The sequence below is a fragment of the Phaenicophaeus curvirostris genome, chromosome 7, assembly GCF_032191515.1.
Source record: "Phaenicophaeus curvirostris isolate KB17595 chromosome 7, BPBGC_Pcur_1.0, whole genome shotgun sequence".
NCBI lineage: Eukaryota > Metazoa > Chordata > Aves > Cuculiformes > Cuculidae > Phaenicophaeus > Phaenicophaeus curvirostris.
Genome location: NC_091398.1, coordinates 22,771,168 through 22,790,696, shown reverse-complemented (window position 1 = coordinate 22,790,696; position 19,529 = coordinate 22,771,168). Strand labels below are relative to the sequence as shown.

The following is a 19,529-nucleotide window of genomic DNA, read 5'->3' as shown; positions in this document are numbered from 1 at the left end:
CACGCCTTTGAGAATCTTTGCAACTGTGTGTAACCTACCTACCTACTTAAGCAACATCCTGTGCTGCTTCCTCCTCCTACTGCCATTATTTTTATTTTCGTCTTACAAATTGCACAGATAAAGAGAAGTAAAGTCAGTAACTGTTGACAGCTAATTTGATATAAGTGTGAAAATATTTGTTTTTATAAAATAGGAGAGAATGCACAGAAAACAATCTTACCATGTATTTGTCAAAATAGTGAAGTCTTTAAGTTTCTTCGGAGAATGATACTCAGATCTCAACAGTTAAAAAAGAAAAGCAATCTATTAAAATATACAATGCAGTTAAAAGTGAGTTTCCTAGTCTTCTGAATGGTAGACTGAGTAAAGTTACACATCTCTCCCCACCCACACAGCACAAAGTACTGCTGTGTGCATACCAGAGGAGTCCCAACAGAACTGCATGCTGCAAGAACAAAGACCTGCACCTTCTAACATAAAAACAACCAAAGAGCCACCAAAAATAAAGTAACTATGACAACTAAAGATTTAAGAACAGGTAGGGTGTTGGGAAGAGGGAGAGAGGAAGGGGAGGGAACCACAGAACTGAGAGGATGAGAACTGAGAAGTTAAATTTAAAACACAATTTTTAAAAGAGTATTTTTGAGAAGTGAAACAGAGATATACCAAATTGATAAAACTGTGTAATAACACATCTTGCACACATTTAGATCTAAAAGGAAAGTTACTATATCAGAAAAGTGATATACAATCATGTTGTCAAGACAGGAGTATAATCTAATCTGTTCCAATCCATCACACTAAAATTGTATGTTCACAGGCTTCACCTCCAACTCAAACAATGAAGTAAACAGAAAGAATATCATACATCCCAAATCAATGAGAGTTATGTGTTAATATACTACATTAGACCCACTACACTTATGCCGTAAGATATATATGCTGTGTCCTGTGGAAATTGCTCATGAGAATCATTTAAAACCACAGCAATATTTCAGTGAAATTTCATTGTTCACACTGCTAGTATGAAAAGCCTCTGAGTAACAAACGAGTCTATTAACAGTGATTCAGGCACATTATGCAGCAAGAAATTTTTGAAAAATATGTACACATTTACAAAATAAATCAAACTAATGAATTACAGTTTGTTTGAACTAACCTCTTAGAAGATAATGTATCTGGCTTATCAGAGACACATATTTCCATATTTCACTTCCATGTGTATTTTTAACTTCATAGATACCCCCCAATGCACAGAGTTACATTAGGCAGTCCTAGCACACATAGATGGAATGCTTCCAGTGTTTTGCAGGATAAGGAAAAAAAGCCAAGCTGCAGGGAAACACGTACACTGTTACCCTGATTCCCAAAATACATGATGGCCCATTCACTATTAGGGTGTCAGCCAGAGAGAGTGAGGAAGAAATATGCTGTGTTTAAGGCTGATCCAAAGCCTGTGGAAGTAGACTTCAATAATCATCCATTAGGAATAGCAACACAGCCTTCCACAGAGGGATATCTTAATATTCTGAAGTACAATTATGCCACTTTATAGTTGAAAACTACATTAAACTGTAAGCAAAATCAATTTCTTGCACAAGGTAAAGAATTACAGTAACAGAGAAAAAAGCACAGTAACAAATATACAATTATGTACACATATTTATATTATTATGTAAACATATATTTCACATATTGAAATAAAAATATCTACATTTATCAGAAAAGAAAAATTCTTATTATACTAAAGGAGGAAAAAAGTGAAAAATTAAATAGAGCCCTTTTAAACATTGTTTATTTATATTAAACAAATATACTACCAAGCCATGCTAAAATCAGAATCACAAGGCTGATTTAAATGCCATACCCGTTTCTGCAGAATTATTGGCATAACTGCAGGCAACGTTACTCTTCTTGAAGTCAAACTCATGTCTGCTTTTCACAGAACTTGCCAGCCCCCACCCAGGTGAGGAGATGAAGCACAACAAAGTAGTTATCAATATTCCTTGAAGCCTGACTTCTCATAACCCAAATACTGGGGAGCCAGACAAAGAAAAGACTGAGGATGTAGTAAATTTCCCTCTGTTTATGTGAATCCAGTCCCACTCCAAGCTAATTACAGAAGACACTGGGGTATGACAAACTCAAAATCAACCAATCAAAGAACTCGAAAACTCAACTTCTGTCCTTGAAAAGGCCCCACATTGATATCTCTGGCTATAAAAATATGCAGAACACCATGTATTTCTATCACTCAGAACACTGTCTTCACTAACAAAACAAAAGCAAAACCCAAGTAATTAAAGACAATATTCTAGCACTTCACCCTGAGTGGTTTTACTGTTGTTGGGGTTTTTTTTTCCTGGCTTTTCCCAGCAAATAAAGTATTCTTCAGTGTTATTGACATTAGGGTTTCAGGAAAGTAACTGAGCATAAGAATAGATGCACTGAATCCACGGAGTCTTAATTGTACCTTTCTTAAACTGCTTTTATTCAAAGCAGCAGCAAAAACCTGTTGTTACTAAAATAATGCAATTTATACCTTTCCAATGCAACAAAGGCCTGATAATGTAGCACATAAAATGCTACAAATGAGCAAAATTAAGACTGCTTTATGAACTCGAGTTGCTGATCACCCCCACTCACATATTTACTTTGTGTATCAAACATCTGCATGACAAGTTTGGTTTCGTTAACCCGGTTCTACTAAGGAATTTTTTTAAGGTCTCATAATGTGCTTAACAGCAGAAAAACAGTCTTCTCCTTTTATGCAGAATAAGTAATCAATAATCTTGTTGTAAAGCAAATTGTTTAACAGATGTTAGTACTGTGATATTGGATATTTCTTTTATGACTTTAACAAGCATTCTAATCAGGAGCATTGCTCACCATAGGTGAAGGCAGCAGACATTATGCAAAAGTTGTTTCAGAATTCATAGCATTTCAAAATATAATGTGTCAGATAAGCAGAGTACTGTACTTTCATAGAAAGCTACTGCAAGTTTATTATATAGCACACAGCTGATGTATAAGCTCTCAAAGAATTCAGCACTGACCTGGCAAATATTATAACACAAGCTAATAGGAAGTAAAGACAAATATTTTCCTAAACTTTCAGAACCTGTTGTCCTTGATTGAGACGTACAGGGTGGAAAAAAACTGATAAGAAACTGATGCCAAGTTACGAAAAGAATTTGTTCAAAGGCAGACATTTGATCCTTGTTCGGTTAGCTTTAAAACAAAAGCTTTTAATAAAGTCATAAAACCAGTTAAAATACAGCAGATACTAGCCATCTCCTTGGCTCAGTAATAGAGGTTCATTTTTAACTTTGACTCATTTTACATTGAGCCTATAGCAGCAACAGCTGCATAGCAACTAATCTTCTTGGTTTAAGGAATTATGTTTACTTACTTTTAGTTTTCTCTCTTTAGTTCCAGTTCAAAATCCTTATGACTGTTTCGAGAAATCAGAAAAATAAAAATCTATTCTAAAGATCAAATTCAAGGTGTTAATTCTGTAACATTTGGAATGAACACCCTTTTCTACTAGAGATCGTGTTGATAAATGTCAAGTGTTTGCAATTAGGTTTTTACCTTTCAGGCACAGTTTTTTATTTCCTGTGGGAGCACGTTCTCAAAATTCCATTATGTAGCTTCAAAATTTTGCTGTAAGAGTCAGAAAATAACTTGTGGTACCAAAGCCTGATCCTGTAGGCATTTTAGTCCCAGAAATATTACACGTGCATATGTTTGCAACAGCAGAATATAACACTCTCTCTACAATCTTTTTTCCTTGGGTCTCACAGAAAAATGTTTGGTGAACAGTAGCTGTAAATCTTGGTGCATTGCATTAGTAGCTTTATTGGGAAAGAAACAAAAATAACCCAAGCCATTTTTCCTTACCCCTGAGTACTGAAGGTCCTTGGCTCTTGAAAAGCACGTGCAGCTTTTTGTTCTATGAATAATATTGACCTATTTGTCAGCAAGGTGAAGCAGAGGATTATTTTCCTCAGTAAGACTGTCTGTATTTTATCTTCTCCATTCAGACCTACAGACTAGACCCATTTAGAAAGTCAGCAAAGACTTAAGTGTTACATTTAAGTTGGTAATAAAAATCCAATATTCACAACTGATTTGATTTTAAACAAAAATACTACCGTAATTTACTTATATTAATGGAAGTACACATCAGTTGTGCCCAAGAGTATTAAAAATGACATTGAGGAATAACTTCATCTCTTACATTTCACGAACACCAATAAAATAAAATAAAGTAAAATAAAAGACATTTCAACTTCTAAGTGCAAGCCTTGCAGTATCACTTCACCACCTGAAAACCAAGAGGAGTTCTGTTGATAAATGTGAGATACTGGAAAACTTTGAAAGCCAATTACACCTTCAGGGAAATATAGATTATCATATATAATTTTTCCTACAGATAAAAGATTTGACTTGTCCATTTCAGTTTTGCAAAGAATTTTGCTGATGCTAGTGGACAGAAAGGAAACCAGACCCAGCTCACTTGCTCAAGAGCTCTGTAAAATAAATATGTTGATGCAGCTTTTCACTCCTATTTTTGTCACTAAGTTACCAGATACCGTTCTGAAAACACTGTGCAAATACTTTTTAGATATTTAAAAATATATACAACTTCTACTTCTTGCCAGTAAAGAAAGTGTGACTAAATTGAGTGGGCAAGAATCGAAAAGCTCTTAGTAAGAGTTAGTAGCTCCAAGTATAGATTTTACAACAACATATGGAGTAGAGATATCCTGCTAGTAGTGGAAGGTCAGTGATGTACTCAAGGCACTGGATATGGAGTCACAACAGCTGATCTATTCCTGGCTCTGCCAGACGTAACACAGGAATGTGGGCATTTGTAGGTAACAAGAGCAAATCAGACTCAGCTTTTGCTTCTACAAATGAAAAAAAAAATCTAGAGCATATAAATTCATTAAGGTTTGTAGAAAACTTTCATGCTATTTTTTGTACTTGTTTTTTCTTTAAACTAAGGTACAAGATTATTATACAAGACTAACATAAAGACAGGTAAGTGACTTGTGGTACTATCTGCAATTCCCTGAGAGACTGCTCCTGTCTGCTTGGCACCTTTAGTCACTTTGTTGCTTTACTAAAAGAGCCAGTTAATACCATCAATGTGACTGTGGAAACAAATACAGGACGGTTTTTGCTTGGGTACATTTGCAGTTACTTGAGAAATAATTATTTTCTTTAAAATCGCTCCACAAAAGGTTTCAAAGTGACCGAGTGAGTTGTTATCTTTCTACTCCTACAGTCCCTTATACAAAGAAATGTTACAAACAGAATATACAGTACAACCTCTTAGGGGATTAATAATTTTTGAGTTTAAAGACAGTTAGAAGAGTTAAGAGTTAAAAACAGACTGTATTACCTGTAAAGCAACCTACATATTACAACATACCTATGAACTTCACAATGAAGTCTGAGAATCATGATCTCTCTTCTTCTGTCGCTTCACAGTTATCTACCTATTAAATTCTATTTTAAGATACTAACATATCACAGAAAAAAGAACCAATTCCATCTACATTTTCAGCTCTTCCTCTTCTAGCCTTTCCATGGATGAGCCAGGCATTACAAACACACCATGCCAGAGCAATTTAAGGGCAAAGCAAGATAACATTAGATCCCAAACCCTGTGCTGAAAAGCCATCTCCAAATACGTCATTTCATAGTTCTCAGCAGATCACTGTCCTTTTGGTGGCCCAGAAACATGTATCACATCAACTCTGAACTCCTTTTTAATGCTATCCTTGAATTACTGAACTATATGCTAGCTTCCTTCATCCCCCTTGCTTATAGCCATGACATAGCTGGGTCAAACCGACCCTTCAACATACTTAAAGCAAGATTCTCGGATAAAAATTCTCAGTAACTGTGCTTTCTGCCAGTCAAGATTATAGGTAGGCTGTATTAGAAAGTATTTTCTTATCAAGTGTTAGTTTTCCACAGGAAAATATGTTTAATAATACATATTTGCTAAAGCAAAGAGAAATACAGGTTGTAGGAAGAAAGCATGGGGACAAAAACAAGTAAGACAATGTCTCGGTGTCACAGTTGAATCACTGGCTTTAGTTTGACTGTCTCCATACATTTGCCTTGTGAAGGAGCTAGTTACGTTTGTGAAAGAGAAGACTTTCTCATGTTAGTATTTCTGTTACACAGAAATCAACCACCACCAGCAGTCACTCAAGCAAGGATGAGAGCTCCACTACGTTGAGACTACTTGGACTGAGTTGGTAATGCATTCTGTCTTGGAATCACAATACTATATGAGGATCACCAAAAAAAAAAAAAAAAAAGAAAAAAAAAGGAAAAAAGAGACTACCTGTAATTCTTATTATTTTTTTATTTAACAACTACGCACACCTTCAAAATAGTTCACTTGTGAATTGACACACAGCTGATATGATGCTGTTCAAATCAATTTCACAGATAAATTTCTGAGAGGCTGTTGAGGATCTCTATTCTGTTTTTTTTCACATCTTCCAGTGGTAAAAAATGGGTTCCTTTGAGCACCAACATGATCTTCACCATAAGCCTCAGTCAATAAATTCAGAAGTATCCATAGCTAATGTCTTCAGTTTCACAAGAGACTTGACCTTCACTTGCTGTTCACTCTTGTACACTGACATTTTCCAACCAAGGGCAAGAAACCATCTATATTTGAACATGCATCCACTGGTACTGAGTGGAGCAATCGAGGTGAGCCTTGTCTCACTGTGACAGGTTAGAACATATCCTACAACCATGTCTTTGTCTCTTCCTTTCCACGCTTGGGTCCTGAGCTATAGGGCTAGTCTCCATTTTGTGTCGGAGCTCATATATTCTCTTAAATGTTATTTAGAAGAGTCTATACAAATTATTTCCTAGATCATTATTTTTGTACTTGGGTGAGTACCACCGCTACTTCAAAAATGCAGTGCTGCTGGAATGGTTAATGAAGAGATTGAAAGAGTTTCATATAAGTTTTGTACCAATCTATAAGCTCTGAATACAAAGACTGGAAGTATTTTTTCATCACTTCTCCACAATAATTCCATAGAAAAGCCTAGATCATATCTCAGTCTTTTTCTCTCCACTAACTTACACACTGCTGCTTTGTAGCTGTCCTCCAAATGCCCCTCCTTTGGGTCTAAAAAGCTGAGTAGCTTCTGTTTTATAAACTCATTCAGGATTTGCAAATTCTCCATCCCAGAAGAAAAATAACACCCAACCACAATAAGTTCATCACTCAGCTCTTCCAAAGACCTCTTATTTTAGACCTCTTATATTTAGACCTCTTATTTATCTTCTGCCTTCTATATGGCACAGCATTACATATTCCAGTTTTCCATAAAGCCTATTCTGTACATAAGATTTTACTAGCTAATGCCAAAGTGTTAACAGGAACATTATAACAATGACACTATATTTTATACCTATGAGTTTTCTATCTGTTTGCTAAATGCCTGCTAAAAAAGAACAAAGTTGCAAAACTCCTACTAGATACTTAACTTACTTCAAAAATGTATTAATGCTTAAACTTCAATGTTATTTAATAAGGTCATTGTCTCAGACAGAAGTACAAAGGACAAAGTACAAAACTTTCTAAGAAGTAACTTAAGAGGAAGCCTTTTCCAAAATCCTTACAACTCACTTATGATCTTTCAAAAGAAAAAAGAACAAATCCACAAAACCCCCAGTAAATCCTTTTCATGGTTGCTCCTCATTTCTACAAATGACAAGGATATTATCCTAAGATCATACTAATGAGAAGCACATTGAAGATGGGGAGGTGGTTAGAGGCACACAGCATGGCTTCACCAGAGACAAGTCCTGTCTGACCAACCTAGTGGCTTTCTGTGATGGGGTAACCACATCAGTGGGCACAGGAAAAAACATGGATGCAATCTATCTGGACTTCTGTAAAGCCTTTGACACAGTCTCCAACAACATACCCCTCTCTAAATTGGAGTGGTGTGGATTTGATGGATGGACAAGAAATCGGTCGGATGGTTATATTCAGAGAGTAGTGGTCAACAGCTCAAAGTCCAGAGATCCACAACAAGTGCTGTCCCTCAGGCATCAGTACTGGCACAAGAACTGTTTAATATCTTCATCAATGACATAGACAGTGAGATCGAGTGCACCTTCAGCAAGTTTGTGTATGGCACCAAGGAGAGTGGTGCAGTTGCCACATCGGAAGAGGGACCTGGACAAGCTGGAGAAGTGGGCCTGTGTGAACCTCACAAGGTTCAACAAGGCCAAGTGCAAGGTTTGGATTGGGGCAATCTGCAGCTCCAATACAGAACGGGTGATGAGAGCAGCTCAGCAGAGAAGGACTCGGGGGTGTTGGTTGACAGAAGCTCGACATGAGGCAGCAACGTGTGCTCACTGCCCAGAAGGCCAACCATATCCTGGGCTACATCAAAAGAAGTGTGGCCAGCAGGTCAAGGGAGGTGATTCTGCCCCTCTGCTCTTGTGAGACCCCACCTGTAGTATTGCATTCAGTTCTGGAATCCTCAATTTAAGAAGGATATGGAACTGTTGGAAAGGGCCCAGTGTAGGGCTACAAAGATGATCAGAGGGCTGAGGCACCTCTGCTACAAGGACAGGCTGAGAGAGTTGAGGCTGTTCAGCCTGGAGAAGAGAAGCCTCCAGAGAGACCTTACAACAGCTTTCCAGTACCTGAAGGGGATGTACAAGAAAGCTGGGGAGGGATTTTTTTCCAAAGGCATGTAGTGATAGGATGAGAATGGCTTTAAATTGGAAAGGGGAAGATTTAGACTGGACATCAGGAAGCAGTTCTTCACAATGGGAGTGGTGAAACAGTGGAACAAGTTGCCCAGGGAAGGTGTGGATGCCCCTGTTTACTGCAGCTCTAAATTTCAGTGTGTCAAATAGCATAATGCAGTTCCCCATCCCTGCCAATTCTCCTCACAAACTTGTGGGATCTTAAAGCCGTGTTACACATACACCTTGCATAACTTTTCAGCTGCCTATTTTTGCAATCAATAGTTTCAAGCCTGATTGAAAAGCCTACTGATAACAAAATTCTGACAATTGAGTTATAAGAAAACCCTCATATTACATTGGCTTCCCTCTCACTGCATAGCATTAAATTCTAGTGAGTATGAGACCAAATTTTTGAAAAGTTCTAGCCTGTTTCTCAACAGCTGATACCATTTCTGTGCCATTAGCAAGCACTTGCAGCTGTTTAGAAACTCCAGGTCTTAATGTAATCAGTAACAGGAGTTATCATAACATAACTAATATTAAAAGGCTATTTATAGCCTAAGAATTCACTCACTGAAAAATCCAATTCTAATCTTGTTTTCCTGTGTATAGAATATCAAGTTAGGAAGCAAACAGATAGACATACCAGTATGCAGCAAATGCAAAAACATGAAAAATAGGCAGGAACAATCCATCAGTACCCTAATTAGAAGCATAGGCAAATTGCTAAGATAACTGATATATATTTCTCTCTTGAGACTTAAGTATTAAATATAATTTACACTATTGGGCTAAAATATGAGCTGATTAGCTGCAAATGAATGTTCTGTGACTGAAACAGGAGAAAAGAAAGTTCATGCTGTTACTAGAGCAGAGAGGTCTAATTTCTTCTCCCTCTTAATTCCTCCTCCCACAATTGCCCTTCTTGAAAAATTTTCTTTGGCCTGATTAGAATTTTTTTTTTCAATCTACCATTTGAGGTGACTCCCATCCGGACTCTAACATGACAGTCACAGTTACGTAAATTGTCTTGAAGGTTTCCCTTTATCTTCATTCCCAAATTAAAGGCAGTCATAAAAGCACGAATTCCCTCATATCTAACAGGTTTAAATATGTTGAAGACAAACAAAGAGAATATAGCCGGTGGTCAATCGTCACCTCCCACTTATCATTGCAGGATTTCACTACTTGCTAGAAATATATCCCATCTTGTTAACAGAAATAATCAGAATGTGTGGAAAAAAAAGTTTGAAATCCCCAAGCCCTGAAATCCCCCACTGGAAACTCTGTCACACACAGAGACACACGATCCACATCAGTTACCAGTAACAGGATTCAGACACCTTCCCACTGCCTGGCCATCGTGGTTCCAGCTCTACAAGTACCAAACAGAAGACTACTCTTATCCTAAAGATACTCATCTAAGTAATCTACAGATATCAAGACACTATGGGTTTTCTGCTACTACACTGTATGAAATAGGGTGGTGGCAAGGGTGAGAGATCTCAGGTCTATTGTCAGTTTCTGTACTTCTTATATAAGGGAAATTTGGTCTTGAAAGTAAAGGCAGTTATAGCACAGAAGAGAAGTAAGGATGCAGTTTAAGAAAATGAGAGGTCCTTTTTCTGTCCTAATAGTTCCATAACCAATTGGTCCAATTGCCATTACAATTCTAGCTAGATCTCTTAAATAAATTGGCACAGCATAAAGATTACCGCTGCAAACAGTTAAAAAGCTCAGGAAGCAAAAATTGGGGAAAAAAACCCATCCATTAATATACTACTGTCTCTGGAATTATCATGTGAAAGAACAAAGAAGTTCTCAGCTATCTAATGAAAATAACTTACAAGAACATGGGGATATTCATCTGCTTGTTTCTGTAGTTCTTCACTTCTTATTTGAATAGATAACTCTCAGAACATCAGAAATGCAACACTATCCAAGGATATGCTAAAAACTGCACCAAAACTCCTAAGTGAAATCGATCTGAGGTTGAGCTCCATTCTTCAGTTAATGCCCCAACAACAGGATAACAAAACTTTATTATGATAAAATCATAAAATTTCTAAACATCTAATGTTAGTTAAGTACTGCAGAATGTATGGTAAACTGCTTGGTATTTTCTCCATCTGTTGCACAGCTTTTGATTCAGTGGAGGTGAAAATTGTAAACCTCCAATAAGAAATATCTAAGTTGCCACCTTTACCAAACCCACAGCATTTCAGGTAATTTAACTTTATCATTGACTACTCTCATCTCATTCAGTACTACACAACTATTAAACTGGTTAACTTCTAAAAACAGGAGAACTTGAGATAAATAAAGCAGGTGTATACAATACTGGTCAATGAGATGATGAAAATGGACCACAGTGGGGCCACAGCTATATTATAACACAAGGAAAGAGAGTTGCTGAAAAACAAAGTGGAGAAAATGACAGAAGAAATACAAAAATATATAAGGCTTGGTCTCATCTTTACCTAGGTGAAAATGAAAAATGCTGTGGCAACAAAAGAAGAAAATTATCTGTGGAGCTCTCATTCACATGCAGACATGAACTTTAATTCTATATGTACATGCTTAAAACTTGTAAAAGAGATTGTAAAAAACAATCCTTTGGGGAACAGAAAAAGGTCTTAATACTTCGGGAGGAGTACTGCTTCAAAAAAAACAGAATCAAGGTCTTCTAGTTTAATAATGCCTTTAAACAGCAATCCACATAATTTCTTCCATATGAATCATAATGCTAACCTAGAATAAATGATACAAATTATGAATGTTACTGAACACTATACTGATTAACCCAGACTGTGTACCCCTCGAAGCTCCCTGGAAAAAAGATCTGTCAATAAAATATTTATTTAATCATGTATCTGTCTATGGCAGGTATGGAGCTGCTATAAAGTGACCTCAACTTCTCAGTTTTCCAGTCTAATCCTAAACAAATGTGCTCATCCCTGGGAACAATTATGAATAAGAACAGTATCTATCACATCTCATTCCCTTCTGAATATTATGAGGATTTAAGCTCAATTCATCAGAATTTAATCTTTTATAGCCAAACTCAGTAAAATTAAGTTATCAAAAGTGACTCAGCAACATTAGAGCAGAAGTTCCCTGCAGTTTCCACTGACTTTAACTGTCAAGACTCTTGTACCTTCAAATAAACCGAGACTGTTCTTATCATTGTCTGCTCTAGCCACCTCATAATTACATAGTACTATAGAGGTGTCACAGGACTGAAACACCACGTAGTCAACTCATAATTCAAGAGATGGACATTAAAGTATCACTTCTTGGAGAAGCCAGGTTTCCATATTTAGAGAAGGTTTTCTACTCAAACAATGAGATCTACTGCAATGTACCACTGATTTCTTGTTCCAAATATAACTTCCCAAATGGAACAGAGGAGGCAGTTTCTTGTATTGAGAAAACATTCCTAACAGAAAAGATAAAAAACTTCAGTTTTGACTTGCAGGCTGATGAAGCCCAAAACAATCAAAATCAAAAGTGTTACTAAAATCATTCCCGTGTGACAAAATGTCTACCAGAATTTTTGACAGTCCTGATGAATATTTTAATTTATGTTGGTAAAAATAGTAAAAATTTAAGCCAAACATTAGCCTGATATAAGTGATTTAAACAATGAGCTTGCAGGGGGCAATATTTTAGTAACCAGAAAAGTTAGAGTGACCTTGTATTCTTGCTAAACAGAAGATGTCGGGGGGGGCGGAAACAAAGACACGCTATTTTTGTGAAGTTAGAACGTTTACAATCTTCACTGGGGTTGTTTTTGGATAGTGAGAAAATACAAGGTTAATTTCTAACAACATTGGGGGTTGATGGGAAGTTTGACAGAAAGCAATTTCCTTTCTCTAGAAGAAAGACACACCAATGAATGAACCAAAGTAAAACAGACATAGTAAGATACAAAAAGAAGACATAAACTGGTAATTATTCTGAAGTTTCCCCAGGCTGACGCATTAGACAGCTTGTGCTAGGCCACTTCAATATAAAATAGGCAATATTCCTTGTTACTAGAATGAGAAATTGTTCCAATGTGCTTCCTTACTTTTACCTATATAGACCTGTGACATTCCACCATGGTGTTAAGGTGACTGGTCAAAGCACAAGGGTACATGCATTAAAACAGCAAATTTTAATGGAGTTCTAAATAATTTCAACCTAACGTAATAGCAATAAATCTTTTCTTGGTGGGAGGGTACAGCCATTTAAATGAAAAACAGAGCACAGAAACTGGAGCAGAAGACCACCAGTTAAGACACCCAGCTGAGTCCAACCAAATCAAATCTTATATTAAAGACAATGTAAAAACCTTGAGCTCTTTATGTTGCTTCTGTACAGGATGTTTTTTCTGTTAATCTGTAAAGTGGTTGGAAGAACTTTTTCCCTTCCCTTCTGCCTTTCAAACTCAGTCTTTCTTGCGTAATATAAGGGGAAGACATAGGAAAAGCAGATACATGTTCAGAAGTTGGAAGTAAAAAAGGTTGAGAACTGATAAAGGAGAATATGTGCAGAGCTCTCCAACCTGGAAGGAAGCCTGGCAAGAAACAGACAGACTGGAATTATAGAGTAAATTTAACTAATGCATCCTTTCATTGGAAAAGATATTTCAACCCTTGGAAACTGTCTGCAAATTCATTTAATTCATTTCAATTAAAAAGAAGTCTTTCATTTTTTTGCATTGTTTAAAAGTAAAAAGAAAACAGGTATTTCAGCCTAAAAATCTGTCATGAGAAATTCTAAGTACCAGATATTTAGCCACTTACGTCTGCTAATAGAATTATAAGCAAAATTTTGAACAATAACATTTCAAAGGGGTACACTAGAAGACCCTGAACTATAGTTGTAAAAGAAAAAAAGAGATGGTGCTCCAATTACAACAGTCAATATTATTCATAAACTTAGACTAGCACACATTTAAAGAAACATTTGCTCTTTATGTCATAAAGTTCCTCTCAGTTCTTCTTTGCCAAAAGGCTTTACATTAAAGTCTTTCTTAATGCAAAAAGAGAAGTGATGTTCCAATACAATTAAATGTGCATTTGAGGTCTCTTCATGCAATTGATTTCCTGGAAAGAACATTGTGGGAATATATTTGGATTCTAAATGATAAAAATATCTATTTGTTTAGAACATCAAGAAAGACAAAAAGAGGCAAGATTTGGTGTTCTTCACCTTGAGATTTACATGAGCTTTATTTTTGCACTTCTGATTTAATTTAAAGAAACAAGGCACTCACTAATTACCTTGAACTACTTTTGTGATGAAACACTTTTTGGTTTATCCTTGAACAGGGCAAGAACTGTCACTCCAGTGAAAATTATTCAGGTTTTGGTTTTAGAGAGGCTTAAAAACTAAACTTTCTAAAACGACAGTAACCTCTTTTTAGCTCATTTAAGCAAAGAAAACCAAAAGAGCACTAAAGAACAGAACACATTTTCTTACAGATAACATTTTCCCCTACATTTTGTTCACAGTTAGAGACAAAACTACAAACTGTTTTATGTTTTCCTTTCCTTGTCACTTCTTAGAGAACACAAACTCTGACACACAATTAGCTCCTCCATACACGTTCACATACTCCACCTAATAACAGCAAATGATGGATTCCTCAGAGGAAGGCATTTCCCACCATGAACCTAGTTGACCATGCGGTGTTGGATGAGAGGAAAGCTGGTTCTTTTGGTCTTTTCAGATAGAAGTCTTCCACTCTGAAGCATAAAAATCAGTTTATCTGTACATACATAAGTATAACATTATTCATGCCAAGAGCATCCAACTCCCTCCTACGTTTCTTGCAAGGATACCAAACTTGATAACTTCTTACTCAATGGATTATGCAATCCACAAAGTCGTCTTCCCATCCGTATGTTCGGCCGTTGATTTCATCTCCATATAATTCCCTTAAGGATGAGGATATTAAAACCATAATCCCACTCCCACTTGTGAAACATCTCAAAGTTCAACCTTCCCAAACATGGGTGTGATACCATAACATCACCTCCACAGTGTCACCTTCATGAAATGTTCCACTGAAAACAGGTCATATGAGGCACAAGTCTGCATGTTTTCAGCAGCTCAGCGCAGGCCTGTTCTTTCCATTCTCTCAGGTCCCAGTCCTCCCTCTATAATAATAAAATCCGTCACTATACTGACTCTATACTTTTACTCCTTACTTTGATCCCCACTATTCCCTCTCCCTTCATTTTTCAAATTAAAAGACAGAAAAAAATAGTCAAGGCTGCCTCTTAAAGAAAGTTTTCTCTAATTACTGTTGACGTCTCACAATTATAAGTCTGTGAGTATACAACACAAGGCTGTTCCAAATTGTAGGGGGGGAAAGGAGATGGACAGCTGTGCTGATGAGGCAGAGCAAGCAATTTTCAGACACACAGATGTCCTACTTTCCACACAGAGGGGCAACTCATTGTTCTGCTACGTGGCTTTTACCAATTTACTTTTATAAACTTTTTTCAGTGAGTCCATCCCACAAACAGACATGCTGTTCAAGCAGCATGTTCAATGTTTGGAGAGGCTTATGATAAAAGATCGTCAGAAGACAGTAAGAACTTCAGCTTAGAAAAACAAGAATTCAAAATGATGTTAATTCTATTCAGAAGAGGAAAGATTTTAGACGTCACAGGTACCATGAATAAGACAGCAGGTATTTCTGACAATTTCTTTTTTCCCTGGAAGTGGAATTTTTTTTTTCTGGAGAGAAAAGCAAGGTAGAAGAGGCATAACTTTTTTTTTCTTTTAGAAATACATATTTTGATAATAATGACCTACTAGACATAAGTAGAAATTACTCTATAATTTTGTCTCCATTATGCCTGAAATTATAAACAGCAGAAAGAGAAACAAAATCAGAAAGAAACCAATCTCAAAGAAAAATCACTGAAAACATATGTAGATCATCAAAGAGGGAACTTAAAAAAAAAAATCTGGCATCTGTCAACACAATGAAAAAAAAAGTGCTTCAGTGTAGATGGTTTCTCTTAAGAGTTAGGAAACTATCAAACTGTAACAGTAATACTCATGACCTTGGGGGCTATATTCAATGATTTCTTTGTATATGGATTAGGTATTTGCAGACAAAGCTGTTACAAAGTTGGCAAAACAAGAGCAGGGGGTGGAAACATGACATTTCCAAGCACAGCCTCCACAGCCAACTGTGGGAAGTCAAAGTTACAGCCAGTTCACTACTCTTTGCATACCTACTTAACATTCCTTCTTTCTACTTTTTAAACCTAAGTAATTTTATAAACATATTAGAAACTTCAACCTGAATTTCAAAGATAAAATTTAACTTAACAGTTCTCATCTGGCCTTGATCTTTAATGACTTCAGATGAAGTACACAAGAACAGTCCTGCTGAGTCTGACAAAAGGTCTACTTAGCCCAGTGCCTGCAGTCTCCTGCAGTGGCCATAAACGGATACCTAGGCAAAAGGCTTTTAGACGGGAACTATGGTCTTGTTAAAATGCCTCCAGAAAATAACAGGAAGACTCCTCTCAACTTTTCTGGTAACTGAACAATGGATCAGGCCCACCATAGATGCTATTACTATTTTAGCTCACTTCTGTCAGTAAACCAGTTGTTCTCGATCCTGCTTTTACCAAAGAAAGCAGTACATTCTTAAATGCAAAACCAGGAGAAATGGAAGGACTGTGAGCAGAAATTGTCACAAAAGGTATGAAAAGAGCCTTTATAAAGAAATAGAAGTGATATTCTGTGAAGTTATGAACTTCAGCTTCTGAGAGACAGAAGCTAACACTTAGCTGACTTAACTGATCAAGCCAGTCAGTAATTTTAAACATGACAGGCCACAAAAGCAGGTAGTTGACCTTAGTGTGTCAAATCATGCTTGGGAAATCTACTTTCCAGTTTCAAGCACAAAGATTACCACAATGAGTGCAATTTAAGCCAGCAACATGAGTAATTTAAGCTATTTTTTTTAATGTCACTTCTAGTCTTTATGTTCTGAAAGACGCTACCAATTCAGTGTTTTTCATGCCTCTGCAGAGACAGCCAGTGCTTCCACCTTGCCCCCAACCAGGAAACTAGTACAGTTTTACCCACTGCATTAGCAACGTTTAGATACACACTGACCAGAAATGCTTCAGATTGGTATTGCTGTTGTAGGAAAAAAAAAAAAACAAACAAACCTAAAAGGAATAAAAGATAAAAGTAGTTCAGAAAGATACCATCGCTATTTAAAAAAAAATTCAAAAAAAAAACCCCAGGCAAAATATGGCAAGACAGAAACAATGCAGTTTCCCAGACAAACACATGTTTTTCACTGGAGAAGAAGGGAGAAGGTTCATCCTTAAGGTGCCAGTCAAGACTTTGCTATTAAAGTTCTCAGGAAGGTACAAAGAAACAGTTATGGCTATTGAACTTCAGAAAAGTTAATACAACCACAAGAAACTTCAACTTCCAGACAACTTCTTAATGCAAATCTAAAAACTGAATAAGCAGAAGCAGTGTTAAGTTTGCATATCCAATATCATACCCATAACTGTTAAGACAGGGATCTTGCAGACCACCAAGAAAGGCAACATGAAGGAGGTAGTATCCTTAACCCCACAGGTGTTCCTGTCAGAACTCTTTCCAGTCTCAGGAAAAGAAAAGACAAATGAGACAGGTAAGCTTTCAAAGCAATTTTCAACACTGGTAATTTCCATTAATTGGAAATTCTTCCTCTTTAAACTCGACCTGTGCTCAGGGTAACAAAGACACTGTGTGTGAACACTACTAAGACAGAGCTCTGCCAGGACTGCCTGCCCACTCCAGCCTCCATTGGCTTACAGTTTAAGGTATTTATGGAAACTTAGTAACATCAGCCATACAGAGATAAACACACATACACACAAAAAAAGTATAGCCAAGTACACAGCATTTGCTCCTTCCCCATCAATTTTGGTTTTATTCAATTATCCAAGCAAAATTAGACCTTCAAAGACGCTAATTTTTGACTGTTAGAACTTTGCTATAGCATTGATGACAGTAATTGGAGATGGGGAAGGAGGGAAGATAGAAATCACTTTCTCATTTAAGGCCAAAAAGTACTGCCCACCTGCCTAACCCTGGCTCTGCTTTACCTGTAACATTTGCACAGTCACATGTAGACTCTACGAAAGAACAGTCACATCTTAAGTCACAGATTACAAAACCTCATTTTTTATAATCGTCAATGACCTACACAGGAAATTTCAGCAAATTACGGAAATATGGGATACCTTTATTAGACAAATAACTTAATAGGTCACTGGGCTTTTCCTCAAGCTTTCATGAAACCAATATAGATTTTGTCAAATAATAATTTACAAATCTTACCTGTATTTTTCTTGAAGTTGCCTTGGGCAACAGACTAGCTGACAAAACTGATGCAAATGGAGAGCAGCACAGCTCGGGAAAAGGATTTGGAATTGATGGAATCTCCAAAATATTGTCATCTTTCTTTTTAATCCTATTTCAACAAAATACATAATAGCAAGTGATAATTGTAACAAGTGCCACTAAAAATTGCAATATCCAACCACAATGCATGAAATACTGAGGCACTAATAGCATGACATCCTGGTTACAGCAATTAGCTTTTTTGTGCAGGTTTGTTTGGTTTTTTTAATCAGTAGGCTGAATCTATTAACATACAGTGCTTAACTGTACTTGAAAGCAATCCAAGTAGTCAGTTCACAATATAAAGTTGTTCGAATATGTGTAAGTCTTTGCAGAGTAAGAGCACAGATATATTTATATTGGCTCCTGAGGACATCGGTAAATATTTTGTTGTCCCTGTGTTCATGCTGTTCTCTACATAGACATATTACAACAGTGGATGCATGGCACTTCTTGGTTACACTTCCCAAGTATATCAAAACTGCATTTTGAACACATGAAAACTTTTTTCTCCAGAATCAAGAGTCAAAGTGACAGACAAGACAAAACAGTGAAAAGCAATACACTCATTTCTGTCTTCAATTGCTTTTGGCTTTGAATCTCCACAGCATCAGCATAAAACAAATGTCTCAGTAGTTGCTGGTCACTTAAACCAGACTGTGTCGCAAATGTCGCCAACCAGCACTTGCAGGAAGACTAAAGATAATCACTACTGTGCTTGCTGGAGCGTTCAATTATGCCCCGGTGTAAAGTATCACATTAATAATGCGGTTGTTTAGTCTGCTGTGTACATGACAGTGTGTGGTTTTCTCCCCTAAAATATTGAACAGCAGTTTGTCTACTGGGTTTCATTTGGAGAACAGCACCCAAAGCACCTCGAGTACTTGAGTCTGCCAACATATCATCAGATTTTTTGCTGCATCTGTGAATCGATGGCTCCAAGATTAATATGTATTAACTTCATTATTAACACTCATATTATTGTTGTTCTGATATTATCATATCAGGTTTAACATGGAATCACAGAATCACCAGGTTGGAAGAGACCCACCGGATCATTGAGCCCAACCGTTCCCATCAAACACTAAACCACGTCCCTCAGCACCTCGTCCACCCGCACCTTAAGCCCCTCCAGGGAAGGTGAATCAACCTCCTCCCTGGGCAGCCTCTGCCAGTGCCCAATGACCCTTTCTGTGAAATATTTTTTCCTAATGTTCAGCCTAAACACACTACAAAGCGGGGAAAACCATCAGAGTAAGGTAATGATGCAGAATGAAAACGCTTTACTTTCGGGAAATCGTCAGGAAACGTTCATTTAAAGCGATATTTAGCATCGAGGAGAA

At 36.9% G+C, this 19,529-nt stretch overlaps 1 protein-coding gene across 3 annotated transcripts in view; it reads right to left on the bottom strand.

The window, feature by feature from the left end:
- GRB14 (growth factor receptor bound protein 14) overlaps nucleotides 1–18,247 on the bottom strand; it is a 61,574-nt gene extending 43,327 nt beyond the window's left edge. Inside the window, exon 1 of one of the 3 annotated variants that reach the window (XM_069861205.1) lies at nucleotides 18,124–18,247. Coding sequence is in view for 2 of the 3 variants with exons in the window: in XM_069861204.1 (XP_069717305.1) it covers nucleotides 1,868–1,930 (63 nt within the window). In the remaining variant the exon portion in view is untranslated. Of the gene's footprint in view, nucleotides 1–1,867; nucleotides 2,027–18,123 lie in introns of those variants that run through there. The other 2 variants (XM_069861204.1, XM_069861202.1) reach the window with 2 other exon arrangements.
- Nucleotides 18,248–19,529: the final 1,282 nt, after the last annotated feature.